The 24,408-nt window shown below is 44.3% G+C and overlaps 1 protein-coding gene across 8 annotated transcripts in view; it reads left to right on the top strand.

The window, feature by feature from the left end:
- EPHA5 (EPH receptor A5) overlaps positions 1–24,408 on the top strand; it is a 250,643-nt gene that overhangs the window by 121,818 nt on the left and 104,417 nt on the right. For 5 of the 8 annotated variants that reach the window (XM_080976571.1, XM_080976568.1, XM_080976567.1 and 2 more), the window contains exons 4-5: positions 9,950–10,105; positions 20,993–21,328. In XM_080976571.1, the coding sequence (XP_080832697.1) occupies positions 9,950–10,105; positions 20,993–21,328 (492 nt within the window). The remainder of the gene's footprint in view (positions 1–9,949; positions 10,106–20,992; positions 21,329–24,408) is intronic. The other 3 variants (XM_080976572.1, XM_080976574.1, XM_080976573.1) reach the window with 1 other exon arrangement.

Raw genomic sequence — 24,408 nt, 5'->3', positions numbered from 1 at the left:
GGAGGGGAAAAGAAGGGTCTCCCAGCTTCCTCAACCGCCCAAGAAGATAGATACCTTGTCAAATTAATACTTGCAAAGGTGGAGTTCTCAGGGGAAGATTCATGATCCTCATAATGCTATAACAAGCAGAATCAATATGTCAAGCACAGGTATTGCAGCGCTTTCCTGTCGCAGGAGCTAATATATTGGCAGTGGAATTCTCGCATACTGTTTAGCCACTTATTTTGTTAATGGTCTCCTTATTAAAGTGGTTGGCTGACGTCCTCGTGTGATGTTATATTTCTTAACCCCAGCAGTGAAAGAAATGTAGAATGTGCTTGGCTCTGCAGCTATGAATTTTTTCAGCTCGAAAGTTCAGAAAGGTAGATGGGTGGCTTTTCTGTCTGAAGTATTCAAATATTTAGAGTTGCAATGCTTTGCTGTCTGATTCTGTGCCTGAAAGCTCAAGGTTTATATCTTTTAAAACGAAGATATCTCTGTATGCACCCCTGCCCCGGGGGCAAAATAAATTGCGTGTGGTGGGTATTGCATCTTAAATCCTAATGTTGGAACCATCTGCAAATGTTTGATATTGGATCTGCTTGCTATGAATGTGAGGACAACAAAGCTTTAATTCCTTCAATCGTTTGTGCTAAGTCACACCTATTTAAAGTAAACAAGTGTGCATTGGTAGAAAGTTGGTATATACAACACAACTGAATAAAAGTTGTTATTCTGATTTGAGATGAGAGGAAATAATCTGTATAGTTTTCATTTTGTTTTTATCGGGAGAAGAGATGGTCTCTGTTTTTTAATGTCTTCTTCTGTGTTCCTTCAATGTTTTCTCTAATGTCCAGGACTTGAGTGAAAAATAATATGGCAGCTCAAACTCCTGCCCTTATTTGTGTTCAGCTCATTCTTTTGCAATAAATTAGGTTGACTTTTAGGGCAGTCTTGCAGTTCCAGGACAATTGTAAAGAGGTTGAAAAAGCTAGTTGACTGTGTGGGTGGCAACAGTGGTGGCCAAAACTCACATGTCTCTCTACCACATAATGAACCCAGAATAATGGAAATGATGGTCCCTTGTATTATTCCTGTGGGGAAAAACCTAGTGGAGCATAGTGCTCTGGCTACTACTGCCACCACCAACGGGAGTCAGTTGACTTTGTCAACTGTGTTGTTGTTGTTTAAAACAATTTTATTATTTTTAAAAATCTGAGGGGTAGGGAAGAGCAGAAGCAATATCTTGGCAAGCAAAATCACCCCCTGAACCAAATTGCTTGGTGTAAACCAGTAATCTGAGGAGATGAGGAGTTCTCCAGAGCCGCTGTATTTGAAGAAGTGAGGGATGTGGAGACCCCACTTTTCCCTGAGGTGGTGAGATTGGTGCTCATCTATACCTCCCCACCAAATCCTCTAAGCATGCACAAAGAATATGAGTGGCAGCCAGGCCTCTGAATTAGCAGCCTCGATTACCCACAATCCACCTGGTTGCAGAGAACCTTATCCATGCATGATTAGAGCAGGAGACATCACAGCAGGCCCACTGCAATATACCATTGGTAGCATTTAACACACTAAACAGAACGCACATTTCTGAGGTAGGTAAAAAGGTAAAAGGCCCCTGGACGGTTATGTCCAGCCAAAGGCAACTATGGGGTTGTGGCTCTCATCTTGCTTTCAGGCTGAGGGAGCCGGCGTTTGTCCACAGACAGCTTTCTGGGCCATGTGGCAAGCAGGACCAAACAACTACTGGTGCAGCGGAACACCGTGACAGAAACCAGAGTGCACGGAAGTGCCATTTACCTTCCCACCACAGTGGTACCTATTTATCTACTTGCACTGGCGTGCTTTCAAACTGCTAGGTTGGAAGAAGCTGGCACAGAGCAACGGGAGCTCACTCTGTTGTGGGGATTCGAACCACTGACCTTCTGATCAGGAAGCCCAAGAGGCTCAGTGGTTTAGACCACAGCGCCACCTGCTTCACTTCCTGTTTGCCTGCTACCACCATCTGCCAGTGCAAACTCTGGAAACACACACACACTAAAACATTTATTTCGAATTCCATCACTACAGCCATCTACAGAAACGTAGTCGCTTTATTTAGCCTTCTGATCTTGGCGTGTTTTTGCAGAAATGGCAGACCACCAATAACAGAAGCAGCTTTGCAACAGTAGCACCTTAGCTGTTCGAGTTAGTTAGCTCGTGTCTAAAAATGACTGCTGTTTTGGCACTGCTTTTATTTTAGGGATCCACCCCCCTCACCTTTGTGGTTGCTAATCAAATGAGTAGATAATTCTGATGTGAGGAACTAAGAAAAGAACAGGTGTCTGTAACAGCTTCAAACATTTATTTTAATTAGACGGAGCGTTGTTTTCTCCTTAACTCACTCTTCCTCACCCCCATCCCCTATTTTGTTCCCAAGGGACTGTTATTAAATTGAGTCAAGGTGTCACAATCCTGATAAGTACCTTTTTTATAATGCAGCTGAATAAGAAATGGTGAATTTTTTAAAAGCGGAATAAAGTGAGAGTTTGTGAGAAATTGAACCCCGCAGGATCTGTGCCATTTGGAGGAAAGTCATTTATGGCAGGGAAGGAGGTTTTAAAATGGAATGGACATGCAAGCGCTAATCTTAACAAAACAAAAAAAATCCCAAGGTGTAGCTTAAATTTATGAATAAAATAATGTTGTCACAAGTATGGATTATGATCTTCCAATCAGAAATCAATATATAGAAATCATTCCAAAGACCACTGTAAGGCGGCAGTAGCCAATGGCTTCAAATTATGTCTTTAAAAATCTGCATGGAAGTAAAATGTTCAATCCAAAAAGCAATGTCACAGTGCAATCTGTGCCTACCTGTTCAGAAGTAACTCCTAATGAGTTTAGTGGGACTTGCTTTATGATAAACATGCTTAAGATTAAAGCCTTAGTGAGGTTTATTTCTCAACAGCTGCTACCAAGATATTATTTATTTCTGTTAGGGATAAATAAACAACCCTGGACATTATTAAAAACATAAAGTGTATACTCAATCAATCTAGACCTTGGGTCCCCAGTGTGGCATCTGTGAGTTACTCGCTTTGGTGCCCACCAAATCCCGCTGCCCTTTCTAAAGTTGAATTGTTTTTAAAATGAGGGAGGAGTTTGGCACTTTGGGTTGGGAGTGTCTCCTGTTTGCGGAAGTGTTGGCCAGATTTTTTCCTGTGTTTTCTTTTTTGTGTGTACAGTATAAGTTTTGCCTGGGTTTATTTTGGGGGGGGGGGGAGAGAGAATTTGAGCATTGTCAGTTTTTTTCTTCTGTGAAATGGGTATTTTCTGGTGTCCACCAAAGCTGCTTAAATCAGCCAAGTGGGGGAAATTCCTGCCGTGCCCCTGTCCCAACGACAGACGACACATGACGGCATAGCAAGGTCAGTCGCAAAATGCCCTAAAAGTAGGGAGAGGTGGGCGGGTGTTCCGAATGCAGAAGCCGAAAGAGGAAGCTCTGGGTCACGTGCATGGGTTTATATAGGTCCCTTGATCCATTTGGACTGCGCCCCATTGGCCAGATTGAACCCAACATCGAGGGGCTGACCAGTCTTACCCACACACAACACAGGAGGTCAGTCTCCAGGTCTCACCGCAACACGTGCCCTCTTTTAAGGAGGACACGATTTCTCAACCTGAAGATTAGTAACGATGGGCAAATTTCCCTGAAAGATCACAATGACTGATTGTTGTCATCAGTGTGCAGCCAAAGGGGAATGTTGGATGTAGTCAACATCATGTTAAGGGTTAGCAGGCCTGTCCAGTGTGGTGAATTAACTGAATTCATGTCCCAGAATCCTTTGCAACAGGGGATCCTCAGCAGATTGGTCAATGCAGAAAGGAGTATGTGAAGGCTGGTATCTTAAATACCGCCAAATGGGAAAAACCTTTACCCATCTTGTATTTCCTTCCGTACACTAGGTGATGGGAGCAATTTTAATCTTGCTTCTTTCCGATTTTGAAATCTTAGGTGGTATGAACGTGTGTGTTCCTCTTCGAAACCAATTAGGTGGCACACATATCTCACTGTCATCAGCAAATTGCATTGCTTTCTATCAGGATCTATCAAAGAAATCTCGTGTCTGCTCGTTTACACAGAATAGAACCCCATCAAACTTTTTGTGCTGTAATGATTTTCTGTCCGTCTTGATGAGGCATAATTGGATAAATTCAAGACCGCTTTGAAGGCTAATTATATCCTGTACATTGTAGACCTGGGCTGCCCTTGTTATATATGAGCTTGTGTCTTCGCTTTTATCTCTTTTCTTCTCTGGGGTTTGCGTGCGAGCGGATTGGGTTGCAGCCTTAGAAGAAATTAAATGGAAGGGACACCCGTCTCGTCTGTCAACCCCCTCCCTCCAGCTCCTGTAAATATTAAAACGCAACATGAAACATCTCTATAGATAGGGCCTTATTTAGAGATAGCCTTGGAGTAAATAAAAACAACAACAACAGCGTTTCATGTCAGGAACCATAAAGCACGAGACCCACATTTGAGTAATTTATGTACAGTCCTGCAGAACAAATTCAATTCTGAAAGCACTCTCAGGCTATCTGTAGCTGTGATTTATATTCACTTTAAAGGGCCAGATTTCGGAAGGTATCAACAGCCAGTCAATAGAGCTCAACTCCTGCATGGATGGCTCTTCCATTTCCTCTCTTAAAATTGCCCGTATATATCTTTTGCGGGTTTGTTTCTAGAGCACCTGCGATAATTTGATGCTGCATATAAAACAATATGTGAATGCCCCATTCTCATGTACGGGGAAAGGGATAGAAACCCAGCGGGGTAGTTTCACTCCCATATGATTGAGAACTAGCCGCCAAAGGACATTGCACTGAGTATAGGATAGGCTTTCCATCTAGGTACATCGTAAAATCATCAATAGCTAGCTAAGCTATTGCTGATTTTACGATGTAACTGTATGGAAAGCCCATTATATGAGAATGGGGCAGCGACTACTTCAGTGCAGCAAGTGAGCAAGCAAATGGGAACTTCTGTGGCGCTGAGCCTCGGCTGTCTGTTCACCCCCACACTAGCATCTTCATAATGGAGGAAGCAACAGTGCCTGATCTGAACCAGACTGCATGTCTGATTCCTCCTGGGAGGAAAGGCTAGGGGCAGGTTCTGGTGGTTCTGGAGTGGGTACCAAGATTGGAGTCAAAGCTGGCACAGAAGCTTTGGCTGAAGCAGGTGCAGTCCATGCTGCTGAGTCCAAGCAACTGAGACCTTCCTCAGGAGGTGACTCCTCATTCATAGTTCCCTCCCACTGTCACACACAGCCCAACCCAACCCACTGGGCCGTTCCCAGCGTCGTCATCCAGCAGCTGCTCCATACTGTCCTGATCCGACCAGGCCCTCCGCAATAGCTCTTTGGGACATGACAAATCAGTGTAGAAATGGTTCCAAACCATGATGGAGGCAGCAATGCTTCTGAATAGCAATTTCTGCAAAGAAGAAGAAGAGTTTGGATTTGATATCCCGCTTTATCACTACCCTAAGGAGTCTCAAAGCGGCTAACATTCTCCTTTCCCTTCCTCCCCCACAACAAACACTCTGTGAGGTGAGTGAGGCTGAGAGACTTCTGAGAAGTGTGACTAGCCCAAGGTCACTCAGCAGCTGCATGTGGAGGAGCAGGGAATCAAACCCGGTTCACCAGATTACGAGTCCATTGCTCTTAACCACTACACCATGCTGGCTCTCTCATAGGAGGTGAGAGTGCTTTTGCGCTGGTGTCCTGCTTGTGGGATTCCGACACGCATCTGTTTAGCCACTGTGAGAACAGGATGCTGGGCTATTGCCCTGATCCTTGAGGAAGTCGTCTTCTGTCAGGAGTCCCAGTTCTCATCTTGATAACACAGCAAGCGTAGTTAATTAAACAGGAAGATTTATTGCAAAAACAAGCAGAGTTCACAGGATGGCTTTAACAAGCCGCCAGCCTCGTCAGTCATGATGCCCCTTCTGAAAACTGCTTCTTGCGAGACCAGAAGCAGCTGAACTTTTGCTTCTGACATCTTTTGTTTTGGTTCCTGTCTCTGAGACCTCCCATTCGCCGAGACCTTGGACTGGGAGGGTCAGCTGCCGCCTCTTCCCCATTCTCTGAGAGGCTGTCTCTTAGCTCTTTCCTGCCTGATAAACTGCTTCCTTCTCTTTTCGTGGCATTTTGCACTTCTTGATAGCAGGTTCTGGTTCACTCTCAGGCATTCTCTTATCAGCTGGCATTCCAAGGGACGGGAGAGTTGACACTAGCCTTCACTCATCCTGCCTGGCAGTTAACCCTCTCTGTTTCTGGCTGGTTCCTTCAGCTGACTGCAAACCTTCCCTGGGGGCTGGCTTATTCGTGACACCTTCAGTTATTAATTTAATTACAGTGATACCTCGGGTTACAGATGCTTCAGGTTACAGACTCTGCTAACCCAGAAATAGTACCTCAGGTTAAGAATTTTGCTTCATGTTTAGAAAAGAAATCGTGCTCCGGCAGCACGGCGGCAGCGGGAGGCCCTATTAGCTAAAGTGATACCTCAAGTTAAGAACAGTTTCAGGTTAAGAATGGACCTCCAGAACGAATTTAGTTCTTAACCTGAGGTACCACTTTACATTTCCATACACCCAGAGTGGCTGGGGCTGTGTAATCATCATCATCATGACCAGTGTAAATAAAATAAACATCAGCTACATCAGATGTTTTTCACCACAGGACTAAGGCTCCAATCATATACATGATTACATGCAGTAAGTCCCATTAAGCTCAGATGGACTAAACGAAAATGCAGTTGGCAGCAAATATAATCTATAGAACTCTCTTCATATGTAGTAAACTAAGGGAGAAGATAAGAGAATTAAAGATTATAATGCTGTAAACTCTTGTTTAGTGCATACAAATTACAACTCATTGAAACACTTAAAAATCCTTTACATTTCCCCAAGAATTCAATTGGGTGAGTTATTCTAAGAAGGCAACATCTCTCAGGAGGCTATTCTAAAACAAGGCTTTGTATACAACTCAAGCTCAACTCCTTTGGAATATCGGCTTTTAACACAGTTGGAACAACATGCTAATTTAGCCATCAAATGTTAAGTTGACTTTTTCATTTGGAATTTACTATGGTGATTATTGCACCAAAGGGATTCTTTAAAGCATTAAATATATTATTGAAGCATCACATGTGGGTTAATTCTGTGTTTATCTTAACTGCTTGCACCTTGTTATCAACGATGGCTGTGTTGGATCCTATATGGCGGCTGTATACCATTGTAGTATTCCTAGACATGGGTAGTACTGAGTGTCTTTCGTCCTTCGTAGTCTGCATCTTTCGGTGAGAACATGTTGCCAGCGGCGTAGCGTGGGTTATCAGCACCCGGGGCAAGGCAAGTAATTTGCGCCCCCTAACCCGGGGCAAGGCAAATAATTTGCGCCCCCTAACCCGGGGCAAGGCAAGTACAGTAATTTACTCTCCCAAGCAGCAGCAGCAGCGAGGCTTCTCTTTCCCCCGCGCTCTCATGGAGCTGCCTCTTTTCTTTCCTTTTTTCCCTTTCTCCAAGGCTTTTCGCTTTCTCTCCTTAACTGATTCCTCCTCCACACCGCAGCGTTTCCTAGCTGCTTCCCCCCCCTTCCCCTCTCTCTCCTCCTCGCTCTGCTTGCCTTGCCCTGCACCGGCAGCAGCAGGCGCAGCCAGACCCCCGCCAGCCCGCCCGCCCGCCCACCCGGCTTCCTCTCCTTTTTTTGCCCGCGGCAGAAGGCTTCGCTCTCCCCCTTCCGTGACCTCCTCGCCAAGCCGAGCGAGCGCGGGCTCCCTAACCCGTGGATTTTAGTAGGGGCAGAGAGCTGCTAGTGCGAGCGCGCCCCCCGCCCATGTTGCGCCCGGTGCGGCCGGCCCCCCTGGCACCCCCCACGCTACGCCACTGCATGTTGCTAGTATGCATTCAGATTTAATCAAGTTCTGTCACAAAGTAAACAAGTTTTCTGTCATTTCCCCATGCAAGCCAACTGGTAGACGTAAGAAATTCAGATGCTCAAAGCAAGGTTTTGATTCAGATCAGAAGCATAACAGGTTGTGCCCAAAGCCATCAAAGTTGAACTGGCCCACTTTTCGTAGCTCAAAACATTATTCTATAAGTTTCTCAGGCATAATGCTAAATCAGCTGCCAAAAAGTTAGTACAAAGGTCTGGGCTCGTCTCTCTAAGACTATACAATCAAAAACAAACAGTGCATCCAACAGATATTCTCTGCTCTATACCACTGGTAACCCATGAATGCTAAGTGTAGAAAAGTATAATAATGGTCCTTTTTTCTTTCCAACTAAAAAGAAGTAAATCTTCCAGCCACTATTGTGCAGGACAAAAAGCATGAGAATAATAGCTCCCCCACACTTTCAGACAACAAGCTCTCTTGTATAGACGTATTAAATCCTGGAGGCATGTATTTTACAGGGGACACGTCTAGCTTGGAGCAAACTTTGAGGAATCTGTCAGATATGTGGTAATTTGAAATTCTTTGCAGGTTTCTGAGGGATGGGAAAACAAAGAGCAATGAGGTCCCCCCCCTTTTAAAAAAGAATTCATTACAGCACCTTCTCTGCAAATATCCCATTTCCTCTCTAGGCCAATGCACTATTTCAATTTTGGCTAAGGCATTTATTTTTAGGAGAAGAGGCTAGATATTAAAAGCGAAAAACACGTTCAACCATTTCCCTGAAATGCAGCTCTTAAAAAAAAAGCTCAAAAGCAGCATTCTAATGTTTTCAGTGATTTTTTTATAGATGCTTGAAGATTTCTTAGCTGTAACACCTGAAGGCAAAAATTAATGATAAAACTAAGGGGTTGGTATACAACGAAAAGAGAAGAAGAAACTACATTTACGCTGACATTTAAATAACTGAGTGTGCGATTATTTTACCCGACTGAGTCTCAGTTGTAGAAAATGTATCTTGATGAGGGGTGTCGTATTAGGTCAGGCATAGGCAAACTCAGCCCTCCAGATGTTTTGGGACTACAGCTCCCATCATCCCTAGCTAACAGGACCAGTGGTCAGGGATGATGGGAGTTGTAGTCCCAAAACATCTGGAGGGCCGAGTTTGCCTATGCCTGTATTAGATTGTTGGGGGAAAGCCAAATAAAGAACTTATTTATGTACACTACAACAGCAGCAAGAGTCTTGATAGCACAAGTATGGAAGAATGAGGAAATTCCAACGAAAGAACAGTGGCAAGAAAAAATGATGAGTTATGCAGAACTGGCTAAATTGACATACAAACTGCGGGACAAGGACAACTGTGACTTTAAGGCAGAATGGGAGCTTTTTACAAATTATCTAAAAAGACAACAAAGTGAACTGGACTCCTTGGCAGGGTTTGAATAAACATACACAAATTTATTGATTGATAACATGATAGATAGATAATGTAAGGATATGTACAATTTTATAACATGCAGTGAATAATATGTGCTGAGAAATCAGAGACTGGAGCTGAGGGAAGTCTCTGTGGGGGGGGGAGGGTTTGATGGGGGTGAAAAAAAGGAAAATAATAATAATGAATATGATATGTTTTGAAATTTTGAAATTTCAAAATATGTTTTGAAATTTTGTTATGCTGAAATTGTTAATAAAATTATTATTTTTTTATTAATAATATTTTTATTATGGGAATGGGAGGGAGGGTTTTTCTTTTTGGGGGAGGGGGAGAGAAAAATGGGGGGAAATGAGGATGATGTATTTTTTATAAATTGCTAGGTTGAAATTCCTAATAAAAAAAAATTCCGGAAAAAAATATTTAAAAAAAAGATTGTTGGAGAAAAGCCCACTCTAGGAGTCACACTCTCTCTGAAGAAACAACTTTGCATCTTCTTCTTCTTGGGTGGGTGAGGGGCTGGACTTGGTTGACTTTTGGATTCCCTGATAGCAGCTATGAACTTAAATGTTGGTTCTTCTCTTGCAGCATGTCGGTCAGGATTCTTTAAAGACTCGCCACAGAGTCAGATGTGCACGAAATGCCCTCCGCACAGTTACACACGCGAAGAAGCGTCAACTTCCTGTGTTTGTGAAGAGCACTATTTCCGAAAGGAATCTGACCCACCTACGATGGCCTGCACAAGTGAGTCAACTTGGACTTAATCAGTTAAAGTGCTCATTTTACAAGCGACGTGTTAAATGACGATTGTGATAATTGAGAACACAGGTACCTGCTTACACTGAGTCAGACCATTGGTCCATTTGTCCCAAATTGAAATGGAAGTTGTTCCCCAGGATGTCAGATGGAGGTCTAGATACGGTCAAGGGGGAAAGGAGTTTGGGCAGCGGAAGGGGCAAAATCAGACTCCCTGTCCCTCCCATATCTTTTCATGTTCTTCTTTGTTGCCTTACATTTTCCTATAGTTGTGTTTTCAGTCATTACATCATTGTTCTGCAGATGCTGTCAGAGGTCGTTCTGGTGGGGTGGCAGGACAATTCTGGGCCATGCTTTGAATATTTAGGGATTTGTGTGTGGAAAGAACATGTATGGCAAAAGGAAGCTTGATAATTTTTCCACACTCCCTTGAGTTATGGAAATTCATACGGTCAGTTGTTGGTTTCCATAGGAAGAAAAACTACTGGAGTTCTAGAGTGTTGTGATAATACCTGATTCTTTACCTACAAAGAAATTGACCACAAGGAAGCAGGCAGACACCATCTGTTCTCCACATGCAAGACACTGCTCACTCCCCATCTCATTCCCCCCCCCCCAGATAGCTGCAAAACTCAAGATTTCTATCTCCTGCATACCTTATTCCCATGCTACCAACCTGTTCCTTTATATATATATATATATATATATATATATATATATATATATATATACACCGTATTTTTTGCTCTATAAGACTCACTTTTTCCCTCCAAAAATAAGGAGAAATGTGTGTGCATCTTATGGAGCGAATGCCGGCAGCATCTATCACGGAAGCCAGAACAGCAAGAGGGATTGCTGCTTTCACTGCCTAGCGATCCCTCTTGCTGTTCTGGCTTCTGAGATTCAGAATATTTTCTTTCTTGTTTTCCTCCTCCAAAAACTAGGTGCGTCTTGTGGTCTGGTGCGTCTTATAGAGCAAAAAATACGGTGTGTGTGTGTGTGTGTGTATACTGTATCTCCACTCAGAAAGCCACCAGTCATAAAAACCCACCAATGCCCGTTAAACACATTTAGCTATGAAATATACCAAGACTGGAGAATAGATCCCTTCATAGTGTGCAGTACAGTAGCATTCCTTTAACAACATATTCATTCAGTTCTCAGTGTCTTCTTTTACTCTGCTAACCAGCTCCTTAGCTCAAGAGAACTGGCTTCCATGGCTCTCAACTGTCAGTTATTTGCAGTACCGCCTGAGTATTAGGGTGAATGCCTTGAGTGCTTTATACTCTTGTTTGAGTATAGGGGACAAAGTTAATATAGCTGTTTGGGAAGATGATGGCTCAGAGGAAGAAGATAAGAGAAACGTTTTGAATGCTGGCTACTCAGGAGAGAGTTAGAAGCTGCCTGGTATTCTGCAGCTTGTTGTATTGTAAGGGTTTGTAGCTTTCGGGGAAGCGGGAGAGAGAGAGAGAGAGAGAGAGAGAGAGAGAGAGAGAGAATGGGTAGGAACAGAAAGCTCCTTTTATGCAAGGCATTCTTTATGCATTGCTCACACAAAGGCTCTACACCAGGGGTTGGAAAACTAAGGTATGTGGGCTGGATCAGGCCCAATTGCCTGCGGACTTTCCGTGGGTTGGTGTGGGGATTCTGTTTGTTCCCCTGCGCCATTCCATTCCCCCCTCCCTCACACACACCACGGTGGCGCCTCCTCCCTCCCTCCTCCTGGCTTCTCCCTGCCCTGCCTAGAGGAGGAAGGGGGCTGGGCTGAGCTGGCTGAGCGCCATTTTAAGCAGCCCCTCTCCAGAGCCAGCCCTTTCGCACCACTCATCTTCCCTCCACCACCGCCACCCTGGTGCTCCTGTGGGCCAGAGAGCGGAGTGGACGAGCTCGCTCTGCCTACCTATGGGAAGCAGTAGTGGCGGCAGTGGCAGCCCCTGAGAAGGTAAGCACAGCAGCTGGGGCTGGCAGTGGAGAGGAGGACTACTTGCCCCCCTTGCCTCTTCTTCCAGCCCCCCCCCCGGTGCCACTTCTCCGGCCCACCACAAGGTCTGAGGGATAGTGGACCATGGCTAATTTTTTTTGCCAACCCCTGCTCTATACTTTGAAGGAACTCTGTGGACTACTCTCAACAGCCATACCTTGAGTATGGACATCTGCAATAGGGAATGCCCAGACCTCTATACGTCCAGAACCCTGTACAGTCGAGGTTCCAGAAGTCTGTTTATATGCTAAGTTTTCCCACTGCATACATCTATATAGTCATACCTCGAGTTACAGACGCTTCAGGTTGCGTTTTTTCGGGTTATGGACCACCGAAACCCAGAGGTATCGGAACGGGTTACTTCCGGGTTTTGGCAGTCGCGCATGTGCAGAAGCACTAAATCGAGTTTTGCACATGCACAGAAGCACCGAATCGCATCCCACCCGTGCACAGACGCGCCACTGTGGGTTGTGAATGCTGTGGGTTGCGAATGTGCGTCCCGCACGGATCACGTTCGCAACACAAGCGTCCACTGTATATTCCGCACATGGCCAGGACTAGTCAGCTAACACAAACTTGGGGGTGGGCTTTGCAGTCCTGCAGTTTCAGGGTGGCTGTTTTTATAAACTAGCTCCTGGGGACCCTGTGGAAGCTGCCTTAAATAAAACTAAGAAGAGGAGCTACTGCCGCTGTCCCAAATGGCACATTTTATATCTGTCAGCAGTGAGGGAGCCCTTCCTGTTTGGACTTTCTCCTGCAAACATTTATTTTGAAGCTCCGATTTAGAATCTGTCAGGGTCCATTCATGCAGGACAAGGGAATATCTTGAATTTGCCTCTATGCTGCAGAAACCAGGCAAGAAAACTGGGCAGGTGGGGGACACAGTCATCCCAGGGGAAAATGAACTGTGTTCATAGACCATACAATAATATATGACTCATCATAACTATGAGAGAGATAAACATTGCAGCCAAACCCTTGAATGCAGAAAACTCTTGGTCATTTTCCTGCCTGCTGTTCGCTGGCTTAAAAACATGATGTTTTAAGAAAAAGTTATTTTACTCATTTGTTGGAACCCTGCTGTTCCTTCACAAGCAGTGTACGGACATGGAACCAGTTTTTAGAGAAAGTGATGGATGTGATGTTGCAAACAGCATCTTAGAATCACAGAATCAGAGAATTGTAGAGCTGACTGCAATGCAGGAATCTCAATAATTTTTTACTTTAAGAGAAATTTGCATTTGTGGACAGGGAGGAGGAATGGAATAGGTGGGAGAGCACCAGAGAACTCTTCGTTGAAGATGCTTATGTGGCACTGTCATGTATACACACTTTATTTGTATATTACTTTTCTGCATACACTGCAATCACAGCAGTTCACAACAAAGCACGACAAATAAACAAACACATTTCCCAATGTTTACGTTCTAATACGTCACTGCCCGTAATGCTTCCGTAGAAAAGACAACTCAAAGCAGTTTCATAATATCAAAACACATAATCAAATCACCTCCAAATCAAAACAATTTGTCAATAATTGGTTTTTGCTTTGTCTTGAGCTTCGCTTTTGGTTTTAAGCCTGCATCAGACACTGTGCACACACTTCCAAAAAAACATTTCCCCAACCCTGGGGGCTGAAATAATGCTTTGTTTGGCAAAATAAATAAATAAAATGGATCCTCTCTAAAGCCGCATACCATGAAACTTGTATTAGTATTGTGTTAAAATTAGTTTCACTTTGGTTCCAGTGGGACATGTTAGTAATGACTTATTTACTCCTGTTGATTTTAATGGGTCTATGCTAAATATGACTAAGACTAGATCCATTCTAATCAAAACGAAGTCCAACTATGTCTAGATAAAGCCCATAGTATCCTTTTTTAAAAAAAAGCTTAGGAATAAGACATTGGAAGCCTATGTGGAAAAGTAAGAGAAGTTAGTTTAATTGGGATGGTGGTGGTGAGGGAGTAGCCTCAGTGCATTTTAGAAGAGAGAGACAACACAGGGATAGGAGCTTACTAGAGAGCTTCCTTCTTTTTGCAAAAGGTGATACATTATAGAAATGTTGAGGAGAGTGAGGATGTGGGACTTGACATTAGTATGCGTCTGGTGAGAGAAGGAGAATTGTGAGACAATAATTTCCTCGATGCTGATTGTAGGAGACGTAATGGAAGACAGAAAAGTATATTTTTTTACTCACAGAACTGATTGTGGGGGAAACCGTGATTTATATAATAGGAAATATGTATAGAATTCAATCTTTGTAATGTAATGTAATGTAGTTTGAGACTGTTCGTAAATACAAATGCTCCAGCGTCTATTTTCACCTCTAAATGATGACACTGCAGCTGAACAAAATGCTCACTGAACATTCACAACCTACTACTGGTGGCTATTTAGGATAATTTTCCTCCCCTCCATTTTTCCCCCTCACTGCCCATGGTGTTATTTGCCCACATTGCCATTCAATCTATTTGGCCGTAATGGCCAATTTTATTTATATTTATGGATGTTTGCTACATCAGCTAGAATAATCTGGGGGAGATGGATGGAGGTACCGAGTTAGATTGAGTTGGTGGTGAGGGCAAATGAGGGTAAGAACAGTGAGGGCAGAGGAAGAAAGAAGAACATGGTCAAAAGGAGAAACAGTTTTGGTCCATCCCATCCCTAATGTGTAATCTTTGTTTTTCCAGAGGCATTTTCCAGATTTTATGTGCATTTCTTATTTGTTTATGTACAGTGGTGCCTCGCAAGACGAAAAGAATCCGTTCCGCGAGTCTCTTCGTCTTGCGGGTTTTTTCGTCTTGCGAAGCAAGCCCATTAGAGGTTTAGCGGCTTAGCGCTACAGTATTAGCGGCTTAGCCGGCTTAAAGATCAGCTGATAAGCGGCTTAGCCATCAGCTGATAAGCGGCTTAGCATCAGCTGTTAAGCGGCTTAAAGATCAGCTGATAAGCGGCTTAGCATCAGCTGTTAAGCGGCTTAAAGATCAGCTGATAAGCAGCTTAGCCATCAGCTGATAAGCGGCTTAGCACCAGCTGTTAAGCGGCTTAAAGATCAGCTGATAAGCGGCTTAGCAGCAGCTGTTAAGCGGTTTAGCGGCTTGGGAAAAAGGGGGGGGGGAAGGAAAAAAACCCTGCAGGAACTCGCAAGACATTTTCGTCTTGCGAAGCAAGCACATATGAAATTCGTTTTGCGAAGCACCTCCAAAACGGAAAACCCTTTCGTCTAGCGGGTTTTCCGTCTTGCGAGGCATTCGTCTTGCGGGGCACCACTGTAATGGTTTCCTATTACGAAACACAAGAGCAGTAAATGGAAAACTTGTGCAGTTTCTACAACTCCATTTATAAACCATGATATAGTTTTAATTCTATGGGTGTTTAAATGCTTTTATAAATGATTATGTTTGCTGTGTTTTTAGCTGTTCTTATTTTATCTGTAAGCCGACTTGAGTCCCTATCAAGTAGATAACTAATTCTCCCCACCACCACCACCCCAGGGACAATTTAAAACAAATTCATAGGGGGATCTCTCCCCTCACCCCCATTATATAAATGCAATAAAGGAAATTTCACCTGCTGAACTTCTTCCTATAAAGCAGCTGTTCAATAATTACTTTTGTTAGACAAGTCCTTCTTGTGTGGGGCTGTCAGACCTAAGTCCCTGGGGCTTTATCACGTCCTTTGGTTTCCCTTATGTGATCTGTGCCACCCTGAGTACCTTCCCCAAAATTATTGCATTATCTTCGGGTTAGGGAGCTCATGTCCTTATCTGTTGCAGCATCTGTGTCTCCTATTATTACCTTTCAGCTTGCAGCACAGAAGCAGGGAGAGTGGAAGAGAGCTGAGTGCAGGACTTTGGAAAACAGTGAAGTGCGTTGATTTGCTTGTTAGTACGGCTGAGAAGGAGGGACGTGGGTGGCGCTGTGGGTTAAACCACAGAGCCTAGGACTTGCTGATCAGAAGGTCGGCGGTTCGAATCCCCATGACGGGGTGAGCTCCCGTTGCTCGGTCCCTGCTCCTGCCAACCTAGCAGTTCGAAAGCACGTCAAAGTGCAAGTAGATAAATAGGTACCGCTCCAGCGGGAAGGTAAACGGCGTTTCCGTGCACTGCTCTGGTTCGCCAGAAGCGGCTTAGTCATGCTGGCCACATGACACGGAAGCTGTACGCCAGCTCCCTCGGCCAATAAAGCAAGATGAGCGCCGCAACACCAGAGTCAGCCACGACTGGACCTAATGGTCAGGGGTCCCTTTACCTTTACGGCCAAGAAGCAAGAGTGTGAGAAGAGCAGTGGTGGCCGCCCATGGCCAGTTCAGGAACAGAATTGTTTAGGCTTGCAGAAAATGGACATCAGTTGGCATGTGACCTCAAGCAAGAGCAGGAATGAGAGTGGCTTAGATAGGGGGAGCTGCACTGGGGTGCTCAAGTCCAGCAGAGGTGGCAGTGGGATTTGGGGAGGCAAACGGTGAGGAACATTTTTAGAAAATAATTTGTTCTACTATTCTTTCTGCTTTCCCCAATCAAACCCAGCTTCCTATGTCCCCTGGACATCAGCTAGGTACAATTTTGGATCCCGCTGCCTTCCGAACACATTTGGATTTTGATGCTCTGAGCTAGCCCAGCAGCCAGTCAGATATATCTGGGAGTCCATATGTAGAAATGAAAGTAATAGCCACTCCCTGTTCTCACTGGCACCTCCCCAAACCCAGCAGCACCTGGTACAGTGGTACCTTGGTTCTCCGACTTAATCCGTTCCAGGAGTCTGCTCAACTCTCGAAACCATTCAAAAACCAAGGCATGACTTCTGATTGGCTGCAATCAAGTGGACGCCATGTCAGACATTCAGCTTCCGAAAAATGTTGCAAACACTTACTTCCAGGTTTGCGGCGTTTGGGAGCCGATCTGTTTGGGAGCCAAGCCGTTTGAGTACCAAGCTACCACTGTATTCTGTTGCATAATACTTCGGCATATTTTGGTTCTATTTGGCTGGCCTAATAGCTGTCATGTTTATTCTCCATTAATTTGTCTTCTGTTCTTTAAAAAACAAGCAAACACCTATGCTAGGGCCACTGCAACATCATCTGGCAGTGAAATCTATAACCTGATTACGCACTGAAAAAAGTAATACATTTTGTCGCTGCATAACCTACTGCCAGTCAACTTCACTGGGTAAAATGTGTGGACTGAATGTGCAATATGGCAACATCAGGCTGGATTTGTCTGTGTATACGCACAAATAAGGCACATGCTATTCTGTTGGAAACTGCTCCCAATCTTTGCAGGAATACCAGGTTTTCTGCAGTCTGAGTGAGAGCCAAACTAGACCCCATCCACAGATTTAGCTAGGGTTTAAAGGCACTCTACTTTTTTCACCAGGTTTCGGTCCAAACTAGGGTCTTCGAGCCTGCTTTTTACATGCCCACTCTCTGCCCCTCGCTTGTAGTCCTCAACCACCCATGGAAGGATTCTGTGCTCAGTGAAAAATCATGCTATCTATGCCTTCTCTTGTCAGAGGTCAGATCAGCACCCGGGAGTTTTCTTAAAATACATGCAGCATGCTGCCATTTAGGAAGAGCAGATACGTTCTGGTTTCTTTGCAATAAGCAACCTTCAGATTGGTAGCACAATATTTTCCCAGCCCCTGTTTCCATATACACTAGTGGCCAAGATTGTGGAAACCTTTTGGAAAAAAGTGTATTTCTGATGTTTGATGGCTCATAACACCACTTCCTTTTGGAGTAATACCATAAAATTATATATCAGTGGAAAGATAATTAATGAAGAATGTAATGCCACAAAGTATGTTCAGTTAGGTAAAGGGTAAAGGGACTCCTGACCATTAGGTCCAGTCGTGACCGACTCTGGTGTTGCGGCGCTCATCTCGCTTTATTGGCCGAGGGAGCTGGCGTACAGCTTCCGGGGTCATGTGGCCAGCATGACTAAGCCATTTCTGGCGAACCAGAGCAGTGCACGGAAACGCCGTTTACCTTCCCGCTGGAGTGGTACCTATTTATCTACTTGCACTTTGACGTGCTTTCGAACTGCTAGGTTGGCAGGAGCAGGGACTGAGCAATGGGAGCTCACCCCGTCATGGGGATTCGAACCGCCGACCTTCTGATCGGCAAGCCCTAGGCGCTGTGGTTTAACCCACAGCACCACCCGTATTCTATCAAAAGTTATAGCCAAATAACCAAAAAAAGGAAGCACAACAGGTTGATATGGAGTAGTTTTCCTTCATTTGAATGTAGCCAATGAGCATGAGTGTTTAGAGAGCCAATCAGGTGTTATGAGCCATCAAACCTCAGAAATACACTTTCCCCAAAAGGCTTCCACAATCTTGGCCACTAGTGTAATTGCAGAGAAGCCTGCCTGCTTAAATATCCCTTAATGGCGGGCGATGCTCTGTCTCTGCCTTTGCCATTTAAGCTCTAGTATGCTATGTGCGCGTGAGTTGGCTCTCAGGGACTTTTCATGCACTGAAAGTGTAAATGTGACGAGCATCTGGTTGAGGCTGCTTATATCATACAAGGAAATCTTTCAGGGAACTGGCACGGGCGTGTGGTTCCCATCTGAACATACAGTTGGTGGATACCCCTGGTTTGCTACAACGAAGAGCTTTTACAAGCATCTGCTTTACACTTGGACCACTTTCTCTGGGACAGCAAAGTGGCAGAAGCTGTCAGCTGGTCCCCAATGAAGATTAGACAGCTTTTCCTGTCTCTTTTGTGCAAATCAGGTGACAAACTTGACAGGAAGGAGGTAACAAGGTTAGATCAGATTTAACTCTGCTCAATCCAGGGGTAGGCTAGCAAGGTGTTATCAAAGGCTGCAGGTCATGAATGAGTAGCTATGGCATTGCATTAAATGAATGCTATATACGGACGCGGGTGGTGCTGTGGTCTAAACCAAAGAGCCTAGGGCTTGCCGATCAGAAGGTCGGCAGTTCGAATCCCTGCAACGGGGTGAGCTCCCATTGTTCGGTCCCAGCTCCTGCCCACCTAGCAGTTCAAAAGCACGTCAAAGTGCAAGTAAATAAATAGGTACCGCTGCGGCGGGAAGGTAAATGGCATTTCCATGTGCTGCTCTGGTTCGCCAGAAGTGGCCTAGTCATACAGGCCACATGACCCGGAAGCTGTACGCCGACTCCCTTGGCCAGTAAAGTGAGATGAGTGCCACAACCCCAGAGTTGTCCACGACTGGACCTAACGGTCAGGGGTCCCTTTACCTTTTTACATTTGAAACAGGATTGGCCTGCATACAGTAGATCTCAAACATGCTATTGACAGAGATTCCACCTTCCCAACATATGCCTAAAGTGAAAGTATGAAGAATTCGAAAGTGCTATACCTTGGCTTGCAGCTGTGTACTATGGAACCATAGGATGACCTCAGTTTGTTCCTGTTGCCCCCTTAATAATAGGCATCACTAACACCATTGTTAAAAAATCTGCTTTGGTGGCCCATCTACTACTGAGCCAGGTTCAAGAACCTTGCATTAATTTACAAATCCCAGAACAACTTAGGTCCAGGGTTCCTCAGGCATTGCTTAAACCCTTATATCCCAGCTTGATCACTGAGATTATCTGCTGGAGTAGTGTTGTCAATTCCTAGAGTTGGAAAGGCTCCTTTTACAATTGCAAGAAACCGAACTTACAGTGTCAATGGCACAGTGATGTGGAATACTCTGCTGATAGAGATTCTGCAGGCACCTTCTGTTTCAACATTTATGCACATCCTGAAAACTTTTCCATTCCATCAGGGTTATTTAGGCAGTGAAGAACACATCTTTCCATCATTGCTAGCTGATTTCTGATTTTAACTTTTCCATTTTTGTTTAAATGGATGGTTTCATAGATAATTGCTGCATGCTGCTCTGATATTTCTAACAAACAGTGGTGAGAATTAATTATATATTTATTGCAAATATATAAAGCAGGGGTGGGCTGCATTCCAATGTCAGGCTGCTGACATAGCTCTGCTGCCTGTTGGTTGCGAGGATTCTTACAAAGACTCCGGCATGTCACTTGTTTTGTTGAGATAAGCAAGAATCCATTCTCAGGATAACTTCAACACAGTTTGGTTATGCCTTCACCGCTGAGAGAATCTGTCTGTGCACTCTTTATTCGAAAATGTAAAGCAGCTTAGTGGAACACCCACCAAGATAATCTTAGACAAGTCTTCCCCGGTTTTGTACCCTCTAGAAGTTTTTAACCAAGACTCCCATCAGCCCCAGCTAGTTGGCCATGCTGGCTGGGACTGATGGGAGATAAAGTCCAGACTACATCCCAGCTCTGATTTATGCCCTGAGTGGGGTTTTCATTCTGTGGCCTCTGTGAGATGGAGCCAGGGCCAGTTGAAGACATTTTGGCACCTGAGGCAAGCCACGGAATGGTGACTTCACTCCCTACCCCTTCCAGAGAAGAATGGTAGTTGAAGATCTACATCAGGAACAAGGAGGGAATGATGATCTGCATTGGGAACAAGGGGGGGGGGGATGATGGTCTACATTACAAACAAGGGGGAGAGGAGCCCAGCAGTGTCTCCTATTTGCCAAGATGTCACCTTAGAGGTGAAATGAGAGGGACTGCCATAGAGGCAGCAGATCAGGCCCACAATGAGCATGCCACACCTGTTGCTGCTACCATGACACTGGCATTGGAAGATGCAATCCTTGGAGGCTGGATCTGCTGTTCTGTGGAACCTGTTGTCCGAGACAGTCACCTCTCCTTGCCTCATGGGTGGGCCTCATGGGTGGGCCCTGGATGGAACCCACCAGCCTTCCAAAGAGCTGGGTTGGTTAGAATTTTTCCAATCCCATAGACAGTTTCTAAGCAAATGGGTTGGGAGGGACTTTGAATCTGATTCTTACCATGTGTTTTTCTCACTTTACACGCCAGGACCCCCCTCTGCTCCCCGGAGTGCCATCTCAAATGTTAACGAGACTAGTGTCTTTCTGGAATGGATTCCTCCTGCTGATACTGGTGGAAGGAAAGATGTGTCTTATTATATTGCATGCAAGAAGTGCAACTGGCACTCGGGTCTCTGTGAGGAGTGTGGTGGTCATGTCAGGTACCTCCCACAACAAAGCGGCCTGAGAAACACCTCTGTGATGATGGTGGACCTGCTTGCCCACACAAACTATACCTTTGAAATTGAGGCACTGAATGGTGTGTCCGACCAGAGTCCGGCTGCGAGGCAATTTGTGTCAGTCAATGTAACCACAAACCAGGCAGGTAAGTGCAAAGTTTCACAACGGGATAATTAGGTTCTGTGGGTGGGTTTGCCAGGCGTGGAACACGCCGGGTTGAGCACAGCTTGAAATCGCTGAGCTTGGCTTTTGATAATGAACTTGCGTTTCCTTCCTTTTTTGTTTTTCTCTGGTTACATCACATAAATTACTAAGCCACACAATATAAGAAATGTTTCCTTTCAGGGGCCCGTTTAATAGACCATGGAGTTACTTGTGCAGAGTATTTCTCATTGACTGTCAAATCAGTCATAAATGCAGCCATTTTCCCTTGTCGGTTAAAATCGAGATGTAGCTAAGATGCTTTCAACAGCCTTTAAATCAGTAGTTTGCATTTTTAAAATATTGTTTGAAAAAGAAGGAAAGATAGTGACTTTTTAAAGTGTAGATTTGGCACCAAGAATACATTTGCAAGCTCCTAGCAGAAGACCAAGTGAGATGGCTTGAGGGCAGAGTTTTCTAGAGTGTGGTCTGTGGACCTTCAGTGGTCCAAAAGGTTCAGTCAGGTGGTCCTTGGCTTGTGTGTGGATTTGTGGTTGAAGAAAGGAAGATGACACATCCATCACATTGAATAGTCATGCTGATTTTTAATGTTATTTTAATGTTTGTTTTATTTCTTATGCTGCCCTTCTATTGTATTACAGTTTGAATTATATGGAATTATGGTTCTGCAACAGGTTGAAAAATAACTAAGTGCTCCTCCAAGGACATCAGCAATTCTCCATGGCAGGGAAAAGTCAGGGAAGCACTGCTTTAGGGTTTTTCTTTTTTTTGCTATATTGCTACAGAAATTACATTGATGGGTCACTCCCCCCACTTTTTTAATGAAGGCTTGAATCCAGATGTGCTGTTGTGCAAGTGGAGATACTTTTCCTTACAATTCAAGGTTCTTTCATAAGGAAAGGACACAAAAATCCACCAGACAACTTTTTTTTTGCTCTAAGTCCATGTCGTGTGACGTATGTGGCAACAATTTTCAGGACAGCGCTGCTGCCCAAAGTTGCTCTGCTGGAATATCTCTGCGTTCAGATTTCGTTACTGAAAACATGATGGTAAAAGGGAGTAGGTTGAAAGAAATCCAAATTATGTTTGATAGCTAAGATCAGATTTCTGATCAGAGTGCCTCGATATTCAAGGGCTGGTGTGGTTTTGTTCAAACCAATTTTCAGAACAAGAATGTTGTGGAATGGGGCAACATGGGCCCAAACTGTAGTTTGGTAGTAAAATGCAGTATATTTTATTGGTGGTCATAAAAATCTGTTGTTTAGTTATGGTTACTTGGACTTCCAGTATGGCCTTTGAAAAAATGGCCCAAACTTGTCAGAAAAGAATTTACTGGCTCTTTACTCTGATTTAGGCTATCTTTTAAGTCCATAAAACCACACAGTAGCTTTAGAACATTTCCCTTCGTATTAAAATCAAGGGCAGTATACCTGGGACTATTGCAACTGTGCAGCAAAGAATTATAATATTTTGTTGCTTTTGCAAACAATCCTTTTCATTCAGTGCAGAATTATTGCCGACTTCTTCGGCAATAAATATAGTCAGTAAGATTTCTCTTGTTTATGACTGATGAATGTCCATTACAGTATTAACCACACACAAAAAGCAAAATAATTTAAGAACAAGTTAACCACCTACATTTTCAGAACTGCAAATTATAAAATTTGTAAAAGTTTCCCAAATAATTTAAATTAAAAGGCATGCTTGCCAGTTTACACCACTTTGCTTTCAGTTTGCATAAAAAAAGTAGCCTGCAACTTTCTCACTGTTAGTGTATATAAAGCTACGTTACAGGTATCAAACTTGTCTACAATGGGATCTGCTTTGTGGGCCAAATCTGACAGGTGGGTACAGCCACCTATCTTTCAATCAACTGATGATGCAAATAAATGGGGTTTGGATCTTTGAAGACCTGAAACTGGGTCTTCAGATCAGGTGACAGACAGCAATGTGCTACTAAATGGTTTTCCCTTCTGTTTTGAAGGAGAGGACCTTTCCATTGGCAGCACCTTGATGCCTGCTATGTGCCCAGCCAAACTTAGCAGGTTTGGGTGCATGAGAGAGCTCTGTGCACCCAGATCAAGCAGGATCACCCAGGCGATGGTGCAGGTGTGTGTGTTCTACTTAATGCTAGAGTCTGCCTTCAGGTGCTTTGCAAAAGGGCTGCTTGAAAGAGCTTGCACACCTCTTTTGAGATGGTGGGTAGGGATTCCTCTCCCATGCTGCCAGCCAGCTGGCTTCAAGGAGGCACATGAGCAGCTTCTATCCTATTCCCCGCAGATAATAGGGTGTGCAGCCCATGGAAGGTTGAATCCTGTCTTATCGCCCATGTCTCCTATGGTGACACTGCTCTAGCTGCTAGTTCTAGAGGTGTGGGGTGTGAATATGTGAATGTGGAGAATCTGAAACTAAGGCAGATCTTGGGATGTGGTCAAGATGGGTTATCTGGGACCCAGAGAAGACATCCATAAGTTGGGACACTTCAGGCAGCCATGGGAATATTGCTGGTTTCTTCCAGAAGGGTTCTATGTATTGTCCCAAGCCTATTCCTCAGAAGAGTTCTGGATAAGGTAGGTTTTTAAATAATGCCAAGGCTCCCTACCACTGTGGTGTGATATTGCTTGCCTAAAAACATTTGGAAGGATTAGTCCAAGGTGTCCCTCAGGTTCACTTTCCCTCCCTCCTTTTGGCCATTCACAAGTCTGGCTTCCCCGATTCAAGAATCCTGATCTGGAATTTCTTATCATTACGGGGACAGCTCACAGCTGCCAGAAAACATAGGTCTATTGCCAATGTAGTCCCAATGCCAGGCATGAATTTGGGCTGTGCCTTGTGTCAGCGAAGCCCCAAACAGAGAAATGGAAACCTGGTTGAAATTTGGTCAGAGCAGCACATGTCAGTATAATATGTATCTAAAATAAGATCACCAACCTCACTGTGCCTGCATTGGTTGAAAAGCAGTTGACTTTTGCACAGGAGATGGCTGCTTTTTTAAGGAATTGGCTGCTCTGCTCTGTTCCACACCACAGAATAAACTTTGTATGGTCAGAGTGATTAATGCTT

The sequence above is a fragment of the Podarcis pityusensis genome (assembly GCF_964106645.2).
Source record: "Podarcis pityusensis genome assembly, chromosome: 13".
Lineage (NCBI taxonomy): Eukaryota > Metazoa > Chordata > Lepidosauria > Squamata > Lacertidae > Podarcis > Podarcis pityusensis.
Note: the sequence above shows the minus strand (reverse complement) of the source record. Positions and strands in the feature narration are given on the sequence as shown.